Source organism: Crassostrea angulata, chromosome 9, assembly GCF_025612915.1.
Source record: "Crassostrea angulata isolate pt1a10 chromosome 9, ASM2561291v2, whole genome shotgun sequence".
In the NCBI taxonomy this organism is placed as follows: domain Eukaryota; kingdom Metazoa; phylum Mollusca; class Bivalvia; order Ostreida; family Ostreidae; genus Magallana; species Magallana angulata.
Window position 1 is genome coordinate 34,371,900 of NC_069119.1, and position 15,682 is coordinate 34,387,581.

The window sequence follows — 15,682 nt, forward strand, 5'->3', positions numbered from 1 at the left end:
GGTAATTTGCGGTTGTCATTAACTACAGCACATCCACATATATTTAAAAACATGATCTCAGATGTGTTCTTTTCTCATTTTCAATTGGTTTTAAGTTTAACTGTAAATTCATTAACAAATCAAAATGTGTTCTATCAAAAGGTGTTTTTTTTATTACAGAAAATAAGACATTAAGGCAAGCTCCCGACATTTTAATCGGATTGTCAGTTACAACAACACGTCTGTTTAGAAAAAAAAAGCACAGGACTTAAATTGATTTGATTTTTCATCATATATCAATTGATTAATAAATATATCATAAAAATTTAACTTCACGTTGAAAGCCCCGACAATTTTCTGGGTCCGCGTAACTTGAGTCGGCATTCTTATTTTTTTTTTAATTTGAAAAGGATATAAAGTTATATATATATATATTTCAACCCTTGTTTAGCCATAATGTATTTATTTCTAAACAATAGTTGATACAATATGTTCATTCAATACTTGATCACAACCCGGAGATCGATTGTTTTTAAATTTTTAACTGCGGAGAGGATTTCTTCCTCTGTAATAGTACTATCATGAAACTCATAACTAGTATCCTAACACTCAAAACTTGGTTGCTCCATACTATAACTATCGATGCGTTCAGTTTCATTCATACTATGCAAGAAATCATACATATCATCAATATTGACGGAGCATTTACTAACTTGATCCGATTGGTTAAAAATTTTCCAGAAGTCCCTACCATTTTTACTGCGAAGATTTTTTTTTAATTTCTGGGATAAAGTGGCCTTGTAATCTTTAATACATCGGTCTAGAGTTTTCTTGTATTCTTTGCGTTCTACCCTGAGAGAAGCTTTGGTTTCATCGGACTTATATTTATTGTGGATTTTCTTTGCTAAATGGAATTTTCTTCGTGCCGTTTTGCAAGTTTTATTAAACCATGGTTTCGACTTACTTTCACCTTTCGATTTATTTTTGTTTCTGGTACCGATAGAAATTTTTGCTGCATTAAGTGTCGCATATCTTATTCATTACGGAATCAATGTCCCCTTTTCTAACAACGTCTTGGGCCTGTTTCATTGAATATAACTGACGTCGTAAGCTCTCTATATCGCATTGTTCTATTTTCTTTAAAAAAATCATTGGCTTTGTTACCTGAGCTTGTGAACGGTACGGTTCGCTTTGTGAACGGTACGGTTCGCTTTGTGAACGGTACGGTTCGCTTTGTGAACGGTACGTTTCGTTTTGTGAACAGTACGGTTCGTTTCTTGCACGGAACTGTACGGTTCGTTTTAGAGGTGTAGTAACACGATTTATGGTCTGTATGTATATAAATAAAAGAAACAAAATAAGACAATAACACCTGTTTTGTATAGAAAAAGTGAGAATCCCAATATCGTGAATACTCTTTAGCGCTAATATTGATATAATTCTCTAATGTCTGTAAAAATGATAGGAAACGTAATCAAAACTGAACAATGTAATTAAACAAAATATTTATTTTCTATAGATCTTAAAATAAACAAAAACTATAGCAGAAAACAAAAAATGTTGATGATGAGTAAAATGACTTAAATACTTAAAGGGATATTAATATACAAATTTATAACTTGACAAAAAATTCTTTCAGAAGACAGAGGTTTAAAAAAGTTATGTACACTTAAACCAAATAGAAAGAAATATGAGGAAGACTGTCTAATATGTATATATTTACGAATCATCCTCATTATTGACCATTATCCATCTTATGTGTAATCGTTTGTGCATAGTTATCTGCAATTTCAAATTAATATAAAAAAAAACCTCCAATTAGTACTAAAGTTGCTGTTTGTTTGCAAATAACATTCAATATTAGAAGTGTAAGTGCACTGTACAAAATAAAAAGAATAATACGTCAAACATTTCCTATTTCATGTCTTCTGTTTCCATCGAAAGACGTTATAGTGATGGGAATGTTTCTTCTTACTTTTTTTTATTTTTGTTTTTTTTATTACTTTTTTTTTTTTTTTTTTAATTTTTTTGTCCACAAGATTTCTCAGAGATGGCAAGATAGGTTTTTTTAAAATGTTCAGTGATGACAGGGAGTTATAATATCTTGAGTCTTTAGAAAAAAATCGAAATTTATTTCTGGCTGTCCATTTCCTGCTCCGCGACAAAAAGATTGTCATATCGAGATCTCTAAAACGATACATAACTGAGCATCCAGACTTTGTCGGATGATAGAGATATAGCTCCAGATGTATTCAAACAATTTTATTTTGTATGTCGTTAACTCAGTCGTAACTGGAAGCACTTGATAAATTATTTTATTTACGTATTAAATTTATTTTACATAGAATGAATATATTAGTATATATCCCCACATTTATTTTATGTGCGAACTTGAATAAAAAAAAAATACCTACTTCCGGTGAAATATCACATATATCTCAGGTGGCTTTTTTAAATCAAATGTTGTACCCGCGAGATTTCAGAAACTTTAAGTGACTAAGGCACAAAACTTACTGGGATGATAGACATTTGATGAAATTGTGTTTTAAGGGTTTCATTTTGTCGATTGTCACTTCCGGTTCACACCAAAAGGGTTCAAACAAAGCAAACTGTTTAGAAGTTAAGATTTTTTCTCTCAATATTTTATTCAGTCTGATGAACAGTTATGTATCGGAGGTAAATGTACTAATAATATCTCTTTAAGCGTCTTCCTTCACTTCTGTTTCTCCAGTCCAGTCCTGAGACAAAAAACCCTTTTCTCAATGAGATCTCAAAACTGACAAAAACTGAACAACCGAACATTGAGAAAAAACAAAATAATGTATGAAGAAAATTTTTCATATTATGTTTGATCCGGCAAAACTTCCGTTCGTCACAAGAAGTACTCTAAAATTCACTTTTTGTCATTTTGTTTTGCTTTGCATAGAAACAATGCAAAAATCCGTCACAGTATACATCAGATCCGTTTTCTTTTTACAAAAGGAATCCATTTTTTTTTAAATATATACATGAGGAACAGAAGACCCTTTTATCTTTAGCAACAAGAGTTTAGTTATCATAATAATTATAAAAAAGCAAAATATTAATCAATTTAAATATAAAAAATGATACATAATAAACAGTAGTTTATATATTCATATAATGGTTTAAAAGAGTTCAATGTTGACAAAAAACATGCAGGTACAGTAGGGGGACAAAAGTCTTGAGAAAAAAATGGCGTCGCATATCACACAATCTTGCAAAATGAATTTTGTTTACACCTCAACGGTTTCAAACTTTGGAAATCCCGTGAAGTATAAATAGCTTAGTATGTGACACGTGCCTGTGACGTATTTTTTTCGTCTGCTCGAAGTAATTTTGTCTTTCTATCGGTGTAAACAAAATGGAGGCGAGACGTTGAGAAAATTCACGACCCATGAAACAAGTCATCGTAGAGCTTTATTCAAACGGAGAAAAAGTGTCAGACATTGCACGAAGTGTCAGCAGATGTTTAGCTTATGTTTACCGAGTTATTGGTAAATTTCAAAGAACCGGGTCGCTTGAAAACCTGCCGAGATCGGGCCGACCCCGTTCCATTGGCGATCGGAAATATCGAAGGCTACAGAGGATCGTTAACAGGGATCGTCTGGCTATATAACGAAAATAGACCAACGTCCATATCTAAAAAAACTATCAAACGGCGATTGAAAGAAAATGGATTTTATAGAGGTGTATACAGGAAAAAAGTTGTGATCAAAACTGTCAACAGAAAGAAACGCCTTTTGTGGTGTAGAGAAAAGAGGTGGTGGACTGTAAGAAATCAGTGGTCAAAAGTGATATTTAGCGACGAATCTCAAATATGTGTTGGTGAAAATAATCGTGTCTGTGTGTGGAAAAAAGCCGGAGAGGGTTAGAGACCTGACCTAGCAGCGCGACAAAATGGCCGAGAGTTCAGTATTATGGTCTGGAGCTGCCTGTGTTTTAACGGTGTTGGTACTTTGTGTCGAGTTGAAGGGAATATAAACTCAGAGAAGTACATTGATATCTTGAACACAAACCTTTGGCCTGTTATAGCTCGCCATTTTCCAGATGGGAGTTACCTTTTCCAAGACGATAACGCCCCAGTACATCGGTCCCGTTTGACTCAGGATTTCGTCGCCAGAAATCGGATTAAAAACATGAGCTGGCCTGCACAGTCTCCGGAATTAAATATTATAGAAAATGTTTGGTTATATATTAAAAGAAAACTTCAATCACGTATACACATGATCAATTCACCGGACGAACTTCTTCACCAAACATTGCAAATTTGGCAGGATATCAATTTAAATTATGTTAGAAATCTTTATGAACCCCTTCCCCGAAGAATCCAACAGGTCATCCGTTTGAAGGGACACTTAACTAAATACTGAGGTAAGTTGTTCTATTCATAGTAGGCAAATCAGCTGTCAAAGCGGTTTTTGTACGAGTTGTCCCTCTTGCGTTAGAAACGTGAATCCATTTTTTTTCTCAAGACTTTTGTCCCCCTATTGTATATAAAGTAAATGCACATAGAGAGAACTGCTTAATTTTGCAACGTAACATTTCGAAGTCAGGCTCGAGGACGTATCATTAACCGTATTGTTTTCAGGGATATATACGAACTTTTCCAGTGATACCATACATTGTAATGCCAGCCAGTTTTCTCAGAGTCGGTGTAGGCTCCATTAGGGTTGGCTCTGTAACACTTGTTGAACCACCATCCACAATTGTACCCGCCGGCACAGGAACCTGTGTCCAGGTCATTATCCTGGTCCGGAGTTGAGAACTTCATGTTATTGTGGTAATCCAGGCTATCTCCTACATTCACAATGGTTATGATGTGCGAATTATGTCAATAGAACAATAAATATAAAAGGTGTAATCATAATAGCTATACATGTATCTCAAAAGAAATTAGTTTCCAACAATAACTATATTTTGACATTTTAAATGGTTAAAAGAAAATGATTAATATATAGAATAAAATAAATACTTATTAATATATTTCATAATATTTAACTCGATCTGTCGACGAGCAGAAAATGATTAAAGTTCTGAATGATAGACACGCTGCATAATTGTTACCTGCATTCCCACTGTATCCATTCACCTGTAGCTGATATTTACTGGCCTCGTCCCCGACAGAAAAAGTAGAGTATACAGCATAGGCTTTCTCTCCATTAAATCTCTCGATATCTGCTCGCAGTTCCTGGGGCTTCAGTGTCGTCAATCTATGTAGCATGTCATTTCCTTAAAAAATTGTCAACGTCTATAACATAAGTTGTTCTAAGTACCGTCGAATTTTTATCTCTTAATATTTATTTTATCACACATCATAAGAACTAATCCTGTCATGCGCAAATCCAGAATTTTTTCCGAAAGGGGAGGATGTATATGGTCAGTATCAAATACCATGACTGTGAGTTTAAAACGTTGAGTATATACGTTTTGTATATTTGCTGGTTCCGCACATTATTACATGCAACCCTTGGTTTCTCCAATTAGATCCTTGTGTGCTGTATATTTTTTTTTAAATCTAATCGATCATTGTGCTTGTTACAATAATCACTTAAGAAAGAATTTCAATGCAGTTGCCATATATTTAATTGTTATTGAAAATGGTCGTTTGCTAATTCTTGTCCATATAATTTCGTTCATTTAATAATATTTGCATATACCGAGTAATGTCCACTATTTCTTGACAACACCGATCGTGATCCATAGCTCTCTAGAAACTGGCAGGGCTGAAATCTACACGATCCATTTCTTACCAGTTTATCGATCGGTCGATGATAACAATTATGATATCAGTGCCATTTTGTATATTTTTGTATATTGTATATTTTGTATATTTTTAGTTACTGGGTGGGTGTATATACAAAGTAAATTTAAGAATCATACCTACCCAGGAAATTCAATTTTTCAACATGATGTTTCTCACAGAAACATTAACTGCAGATGTCGTTTCCGTATTATAAGATTTATTTAACTTATAGCAATATTCCGTGAGGTTCGGAGTCGGTGGTAAGAGCGCATTGACCGTCGCTCTCCAAATACCGAATACTTAAACATGGCCAACAATCACATATAGATAACCAATCATTTTTAACAATATAGATTGTAGAAAAGTAAAAGTAAAGAATAAATTCAATTAACTGATTACTTAGATAAACTAAAAGTCAATTAGGGGTCTAGATCAACGACCTTCAACGTCAGTGACATGTGCAAGGGAAGGAATATAATGACATCAGACTCAAATCCCCATGTAAGACGACTTGGCTATTCATTTTATCAAACGTATTGATGTACATTAACAATAATTGAATTAATTTCACTTACTCTTTGCAAGCAATTGATTGATTTGTTTACAGAAAAATGTAAATTAAACAATAAAAACACTACAGAAACAATTAATATAACCTGATGACTCGGGTTATGTGAATTTCATCTGCAATGACCACTATTTTCATTTCACGCATAATTCACCTAAGAAAGCATTTTATTGTTTAGTTTTCCACTTTACGTAAATTACTCACATTACATTGTTTAAGCTTGGTTTAAATCACACAAAAACTGAAAACAGAATTTGAAGACGCCGTCTTATTTTTTTTCGTAAAAACTACTCTATATTTTTCACCATGTGTAATTTAAAACAGCTATAGTATACATATTTGAGAAATTTCATGAAAATTTACCATCTGATTCTTTTAAGGTGTTATCTTGGAATACAGATAAAATGGGGTATCATTAGGTACATTGGGGTTTTTATTTCTTGTGCTAAATAAATAAAAGAAAATCAAACAATTTTCAACTTTATTTAATTAACTGCTCCCTAACATGTTAATAAGAACATAACATATCTCAAAGCGAGTTATGATAAAAGAACAGGGCACTAAAAACGTATTTTGATAAATTTGTAGATTTCAATGTAAAAAACAAAAGTCTTGATTGCGACTTTAAGACACTATTATGCACAGGGAGTTATTGTATATTTACAAAATGAAAGCGGGTATACATGTTTTCATGTGAAGCTTTTAACTCTCATATTATGCAGTATCCAAAGAATACTAAATTACAATTTGATTGGTAAGATTATGAAGAACAACTCTTCCAGTGACAGCATTTTCGAAAAATTTACCGTGGCATGTGGAATCACTTTTAGCTTCTTGAAATGACTACGTAATTTTGTAGTTTTTTCTATTCAAATATACATTTAAAACAGCTTGTATGGGTGTTGCGAGAGAGAGAGAGAGAGAGAGAGAGAGAGAGAGAGAGAGAGAGAGAAAATTACCTATCCAATACTCATGATCAGCAGATCCAAACCCGTTCTTGTATTCCGTCCAGTTACGTTCAAATTCTTCCGATCCATTCACTCTTCGCTGAATCACCTGTTCAAAATTAAGACAACATATTACAAACATCCATTTTTCAAAAGCATATATAAATATATGTTTTGTGCATAAACAATGACGATATTTACGAACTGACTTAAAAAGAATTTATCTTTTAAAAAGCTATTTCTTTTCTGAGAGAGATAGAGAGAGAGATTACCGTCCATCCTCCATTGCCAGTGGTCATATCACAGTACACAGCCTTTGTTTTATTTAAATCCATAATATTATAAACACCATCCCTCTCTCTGGTATCTGGAAAGTAGTCCAAAATGTCAGCACAGTCGAAACCAGCAATGTTGTTCAATCGACTGAATATTTCCAGATATCTTAGTACACGCATTTCCTGTCTCAGGAGTCGTTGTTCGGTCTGAATAGTGGAAAGACTTTTGTTGTTCTTTGTCCCTATTTGGTCCATCTTTGCCTCGATGATGTTTTCGAAACCCTCAAGTTTCTTCATCACCATCCTTTCAATACCTTGACTAAATTGTTGTAGGTCGGTTCTCATGGAGAGTAATGCCAAGTCTACAGTCCTCTTCCTGTCTCCCATATCATCATACAACGCCTGTCCTTTTGTTGATAGAAACAATAAAGACCAGATCAGAAATTCAAACAGTCTACCCATCGCAATGTTATCCGTCAGATTCGCTTACAATGCTGTGAAAATGAAATCAAGTCATAAAACCATAAAGTGTTGTAAAAAATTGATGTTAGGGTGGTATAGTTGTATCAATGTTTTTGGAAACGATCCAACTAGATTCATCTAAGTGAGACCATGTCACTGAAGATACCTTATCAAGACCATCCTTTATATCTGACAAAGTTTATCTTGATTATATTTCATATTCCGTCCTGATATCTAATTTTGGTGCAAAAATAAAAAAAATCTGCCAATCGGTTTACAGCTTGCGTATCGCTAAACTTAAGGAAGTAAAAGCACTACTTTTACTCGCAAACATTCGATTAGAGCTTTAAAAATGACAACAAAAACTCGGTGGTTTTATAAATGAACTCATATAAATTTCGTCCACTTGACTTGAGTGGTTTAAACAGGTTTTACCAAAAAAATCAATTTCATTTTGAGATAGAAAATATCATGGCGTTCTTTAAAGTAATCGAATAGGAAAGCTAAGTAAACCAAAATGAATTTTTTAAAACACCATATCCACTTATTCAGATTTACATACATGTATGCGTTTGTGCGAAGTATGCTATTTAAGATTTTTTGCGATCAAGACTTTTTTAAATATGTTATATGGTTAGTCGTGGATGCTTGACGCACAGTATTTTTTAGTCTTCAGTTTTGAAAATAGCTGTCAAGGTCTATCTTGACTATATAGTATATTCCCTCCTGAAACATAATATATCTAGATTCAAATTGGGTGCAAAAAACCAACAAAAAACAAAAACAACAAACAAACAAATTTGCCGATCGATTAACATCTTAGGTATCGCTAAAATTCAATTGACAATGGAGTAAAAACAATTACTATCACTCTCAAACAGTCGATTAGAACTCAGTCACCATGTTCATGAAAGTATCTTAAGATTTATTTTAAGACATTTCCTAGGATATATCCTAAGACATATCTTACATGTATGACCATTCTTAGACAGATCTTAAGATGTAAGCCAAAGCTATCTTAGACGTATCTTAAATCAAAATATCTTTGACCAAATTTTCTTAAGTTTGAAACAATAAAATATATATACTGTGAACAAGTATTTGCAATTGAGTATTGAGAATGTATAACATTAAAATGCTCGAATATTAAGCAATTGCATTTTCAAAGATTTCTAATGTGTTATTTGATTCACCAATGACGATTATTTATTTTATTTGCTCAATTTTGTATCGCACATTTCATGTTTATACGTTTTGTAAAATGCTTTTCAAACACTCCTACAAGAAATGATACAAAATTGAACTGATGTAACTCCAATATGGAAGGGGATCGGGATTTTCAAAGCAAACAAATAGAAATCGTCTCAGCGCAGTGGAAACTTTGTTCTTCACGTGAATCTGATAAGTAAAAACTGAACTGGTTTCATGTCTTACGCAGGTAAATGTAGACAATGGTGTGTACATACATGTACATGTACAAATGTATACATGTCATAAAATTTATGTTTTCATCAAATTAATATGTGGACAATGGTGTGTACATGCATGTACATGTACATATGTATACATGTCATAAAATTTATGTTTTCATTAAAGAAGATGATTGGATAAGGCGTGTAAAATTCCCACACATCGTCGGAGAAGCTACTGAAAAATCAAAATATCAATAAACCATATATATTTATTTTAATCATTTAAAACAGTACATGTTTAACATATCATTGATATGTAGCCTATAAATATGTTTAATACTTGGAATATGTTGACTCAAACAGGGTATACGTATCAAAACCTGCAAATGGTGTCATCTTTTAAAAAGTCAAGGCATTTTCTTTTATAGAGTGGATCTTTGCTCCATAATGTTATCATAGTTTAAATTAGGTCTTATGGAAAACAAACTGATTTCAATCAACAAAAACGTGAAGAGATTATCCACTATACATTAAAAATTGCATTTTGTATCTCAACAATTCAACATTTTGAAAAATAATACAAGTCCATAAATTCGTGGCCAAAGTCACGCATACTATTTAAACAGCTTATTTTGTTGTGTCTGAAATGGCTCAGTAGTCAGAGTATCTGTCATCAGCTAACCTTATATATCTAGGGTTTTTATGTGATGGGCTTGATTACACAAAAATGTCAACCAATATTTTTTTTTCTTATATTTTGTTAAATATAACAAAAACTGAATATAGTTAAGAATTGTGCTATGTATTAAATATATTTGAATATATTTAATTGGGAAAAATAAATTAAAAATGGTATTTTACGACTAAACCGAATGGGCATTAGCGCCATCTTATTCCCCCATCTTCTTTGAACTGCCTGTATTTTTTTGTCACAAAGGATTATTTGGATATATCAATGATAATTTCAATCTGATACACGTATAATTCGCTGCATATTTTTTTCTTGATAAAATGCAAATTACAGAAATACTAGATGTAAATACTAGGTAGGAAATGTTCTGACAAAATTTTAGAAAATGGATACTTACTCAATGTTTGGAACATAAGGCATGCGTGGATTGAAAGGGGGGGGGGGGGGGTCGTTTGAATTCAAACTAAAAAAATCACTTAGTGAAGTTACTGAAAATAAGCCTCGGACCCCCTCCCTTCTTTCCCGACAAGCGAATCTAAATATTATCAAATATAATTCCTCGCTATCACCCCCCACCCCTGTAAAAATGTCCCCAAATAATTCATGTATTTATTGTTTCTATTATATAACAGACTTAAATAAAACTACAGAAAAAAATGTATAAGTGGGTATGACCGGTTCATTTATAATGATCGATGGTAGTGGTCAATTATAGACTATATTGGTCTCCTTTAGAAGATTTCTATATTAACATTTAAAAAAGTTTAAACGAAGAAAAAAATTGATTTTTTCTTCTAAAATAATGGTTAGTAGCTTAACAAATCATATTTCTAAATCTTACGTAGATCTGATGTTTAGTTTTGTTGACCACCCAACCTCCTTAAACTGAGCACGCACTCTGATTGTTTCAGTGAGCGAATTTTCCTATAAAGCCACGCCGTTGCCTTTTGTTCGTGCGTTTGAAATGTGTTCATCTTAAATAAATACCACTTTAAACAATTAAGTGTACAGCAGCCAGTCACGACAAAATATCCCCAAATCCTTGTTTGTTTTATAAAAAAAAAACCACCAAACAGCGTTGGTCGCTTAATTAGTAACGTGCTGTATTGAGACCTACATTGGCGATTGGTTGGGAGTGATTGTAAATAAGAAAGTAATAAAAACGATTATTGGAGTAAAATTAACACAATATGTGTGAAAAATTAGTTAGATGTGTTAAACAATATTATTAAGAAACTAACTCAATACAAAAATCAAAGAAGATATTTCAAAACACCCTTAGTTCTAAATAAAGATACTGCTTTGTTAAATTATTGAACATTAGTAAATGGTTGATCAGTACTTTTCAAATGTCATGGAAATGGAACTTAACAAAAACAACGACTATTTTTTTCCATTGATATCTGTTTTTATAGTTCATCGTGTATCAAATAGAAGGTGACTGATTTTTTTCTAGTCAGTGGTCGGGTTGTTAAGGAAGATTGGTTGATGTAAGATATAGGTTAAACTTCATTATTTTACAGAGAACCAACAATAATGTGATAAGACAAAATATTCCAGGTTATTGTATTTGTTGTAAAATCAAATTACATAACATGTACGTGTGTGATGAGGCACATAGCAACCAGGGACAAGGTGAAGGGTGCCGCTACCTTAATCCTTTTTATAGACAAAAAATGCTACATGCATTAAACAATTTTTGCAGAATTAAGTTTATGAACAAACTACATTGTACCAATGTTTTTTTTTTTAAATTTATATTCATTTGATTTAGTTTCATTGGGATTGTCATTCTCACATTTAAGTATTTTTGTCATTTTGTAGACATTAACTTGTACATGTAAATACATAATTAAGATATTATCACATTGGAAAAGAAACAAAATATGCAATCAATTGTTGTGTCATTGCTGTGTCATATTTTAGATGCTTTATTTAGTTGTAAAAACTAATTTTGAAATATTATCACGATTCCTTCTGGCTGGCTGTCTTTCTCTCTCTCTTTCTTTCTCTGATATATTTTTGACCGATATGTTTTGAAAGATTGTTTCTTTCCTGTTTCAACGAAATGTATATCAAAATAGTAACACTTACATGTATCAGGATTCTGATCCTAGAAGTGAAATGTTGTACGTGCTTTATTCAACGAACTAACGACGCCTATTCCCGACTACTTTGTGTCTATTTTTACAGTACAATAATATAAATAAAAATCTGTTTAATCTTTTTTTTATTTATTTTGAACGGCTTTAACTTTCTCTATTACCTATAGATCTAGAAGATTATATAGTTTTCTTGGAATCTTGAGACACACGTCACGTGACCTTTCACTAAACTGACGTTTGTATACACCTCTTGTTATTCATACACGGAAGTGATTTTTGACTACATTTCTAAGATGCGTGGAAGCCTCCCCTTGGCATTGAGCTTTATCTAACTTTTTTTTGCGCTCTTAACATTTTCTTTTTTTTTTCTTTTTTTTTTACCTCATGTCTCTTCGTTTTCAGTATGAAAACCCTGCACGTTGAATGACGTTACCCATTCTTTTGTCCAAATACATATACTCTATATTTTCGGGCTTGTTAATGTCCAAAATACAGTTACTGCCACACCCACAAAATGTATTGCCGTCAAATACATATGTGCAAATCAATTTTGACATATGATTTGCACAATTCAGTATTTGTACTATTTCTATGGGTTGTTGGCCGTGCTTAATCGATATTGTTTGTATCTTTCATTGCGCCGTGACGTCGGTGACGTTAACATTTTTAGTCAATTTTAAATAGGACTATATGTCTTATAACCGATATCCGTTCAACAAAACAATATATCTCGTCAATTTTTGGAACATAAAATAGCAAGACAATACTTAATTTGAGGTTTCAGTTTATAATTATAGTCCAATTCGTAGGAAGATTACTTTCGCCATTTTATGGTTTATTGTTGACATAACATTAGTTTTAATTGTGCGCCATGACCTAATTTTGACAGGATTAAATTTAATAGTTTTTAATAATAAAGACATAAACTTTTTTTTTATCAAACTATTTGAACATATTGATTAATTAATTATGTCTACAAAAGTTAGCAATAATAGCGAGCGCAGCTCGCCGGCGCGCAGCGAGCTCTACCGGCAAGGCGTGTGTGAATAGAAAATTCGGACTAGTTGCACATTCATTCAACGGATTTTTTTGGCGTCAGTAAATCGGACCAGTAATGCATCGTTTTAATCGTCCCAGTAGTTCCCTGTAATCATGGCAATTTTTATCACTTCACACTCTCACGAGAATCAGCAAGACAAATTTAGACAGTAAAAACAATAACGATGTAAGCGACATACAGTCAATGTTACCTCTAAAGTTCACCTCGGTACACTTTCAATCAAAAATAATCGTGTGACGTCACAAACGTTTACACATTGATCCGATATATTTTTTCGGAGTCAGTAAATTTTGACCCACAATTCATAGTACCAATGGTTTCCAACCTCACGTTCCAACATCACGTTCTCCCGAGAATCAAAATAAAACCTTTGAAAAGCTTATAAGATGTGTAATTTTAAGAACATCATGCTTTTTAAGTAAATAAAACAGTATACTTCGCATACTTTTATTTCTCAGGGGAGTTTTAAAGAGTAAGACGACACTTAACCAACGTCAGCTTTGACGTCACAATAAGCACTGATAAGGGGAAATTACTCTAATTGAAGTTATTGTAAATCTGCTGAAATGACCAAAATCCTCTTAAAATCTTGCAAAGGCTAAGATAAAGAACAGCTGACGAATAAGGGCATTTCTTCAGATACAGGAAACAGTTGTAAATTGCACTAATTTGGATGAATGCTCACAAATATTTTATTCAGTATAATTACGGTAATTTCCTGAAACGTAACGTTATACGTAGCAGCGCCTTTTTTTAAAGGGGGTCGGTGGGTGGATGGCAGCCTCATCCAAAAAATCTTTGCAAGCAAAAAGAAAAATAAATCATGAAAATTCTAATCCTTCAGCTCTTTAGCAGTTCAATGGTTTCTTTATTTTCACTTCCATTTATTACATGCGGGGGGGGGGGGGGACAACACCATGTTCTTTTAACATGATAAGCAAATATTTTTAAGCGTAAATTAAAAATAAAATTAAACATTAATTATTTTTTTTAAGTGGAGGGGCAAATCCATGGTAAGTCGATTTTCGATGTATAAATTGACAAAAATGAAAAAAAATTTAGCATGGGGGGGAGCTCTATGATGAGTCAAGTTTTATATGTAAGTTTAAGAAAAAATGTCTACTGCAAAAAAAAAGGGGGAAATCAATCAATCAATCATAATCACAATCACTTTAAAAGAGGAGATGCATTGCAATGAATATTTATATATTAAAATCTTTATTATCTAACAACATTGTATCTGAGATTAAACTATTGTTCTACATATAAATAAATAAATTATAACAAATCTTATAAACTATGAATAATGAAAATTTACTGAAAAATTGGTATGTTTTATTTTTTGGCATTCAAATTTCACGTTGTTAATTTTATTTTATTAATTTATTATAATTCATTGTTTGATCACATGCTGTGCTCGCCCCAACGGTCGCACCGTAAAACATATTATGACGTTAGGTAAAATAGCTATAGTAAAAGTCTTCGTATTTTTTGATTGACCCTTGAAGGTTTTTTTGGGAAAGAATAATTCAATGAATGATTAGCCATGTATATTTGTTGAAATCTGATAATTATCGAACCCCAAAAGTTTTATCGTATGCATTTTTGATTCACTAGTATTTTTCTTTTTCCAAATATTAGTTTATAAGTTGGATTATGTTTAGACAATCGGAATCACATGACTATCGGAAACACATGACGGTACGATACGTGTGTTATATTCAAAACCAATTTTATACTTCTGGTTTGATATTTTAAATTGTCATTTTGCCTAGCAACATTGGTTCTTATATAGCAATGCACTTATTACACTTTCAATAGATTTTGAATTTTTTTTAAGTGCGTTAAATACGGGACCAAAGCATTGCACTTTAAATAGATGTTCAAAGTGCGTTAAATTTGGAACCAAGTTTACCAACTTTGAAATGTTTTTTCAAAATGAATTATGAAGGTAAATCAGCATTTTTAGTATCGAACCATTAAATGCATTGAAAATAAAAATATATGTATAAACAATTAAGTTTGGAATTCAATTTCTAATTTGTTGATAGTATGATATATTTTTTTTTTACACAAGTGCATCTAATTTACGTCTTTGAAAAAAATGATTGGGGTAGGAGTGGGGGTTAACCTAAGGTACATGTACAGGTCAATTACCAGTACATCATTTTATTGATCACATGAAAAAAGTGGCCTGTCTCTCATTTTTTCACCCGAAACATATAATGATTTTCAGCAGCTTGCAGTAAACATTTAAAATCGAGAGAAAGAAAAATGCAGTTGTTTACCGATCTACTTCATATCATAATGGAATAATTCAAAGCACAAGGGACGTTATTGGCCGAAATTTGCCGTGTTTCAAATATGCACAGCACCAAACATTTTAAAAAGCCTGGAATTTATCAAATCCAATGGTATA

At 32.4% G+C, this 15,682-nt stretch overlaps 1 protein-coding gene across 1 annotated transcript; it reads right to left on the bottom strand.

Annotated features, from left to right (window-relative positions):
* Positions 1-1,472: 1,472 nt before the first annotated feature.
* Positions 1,473-8,185, bottom strand: LOC128164126 (fibrinogen-like protein A). The gene is made up of 4 exons (XM_052827872.1): positions 7,531-8,185; positions 7,271-7,367; positions 5,065-5,229; positions 1,473-4,797 (listed from the first exon to the last, which is right to left on the bottom strand). Exons 1-4 carry the CDS (start codon positions 7,993-7,995, stop codon positions 4,550-4,552), a joined length of 975 nt encoding a protein of 324 aa, XP_052683832.1. The 5' UTR covers positions 7,996-8,185; the 3' UTR covers positions 1,473-4,549.
* Between the last annotated feature and the right edge of the window lie 7,497 nt (positions 8,186-15,682).

Coding starts and splice junctions, on each gene's coding strand:
- LOC128164126 (XM_052827872.1), bottom strand. CDS start 7,995: ATGGGTAGACTGTTTGAATTTCTGATCTGGTCTTTATTGTTTCTATCA. Junction 7,368..7,530: donor CTGGCAATGGAGGATGGACG/GTAATCTCTCTC, acceptor AATTTTGAACAG/GTGATTCAGCGAAGAGTGAA. Junction 5,230..7,270: donor TGATCATGAGTATTGGATAG/GTAATTTTCTCT, acceptor CAATTTTTTAAG/GAAATGACATGCTACATAGA.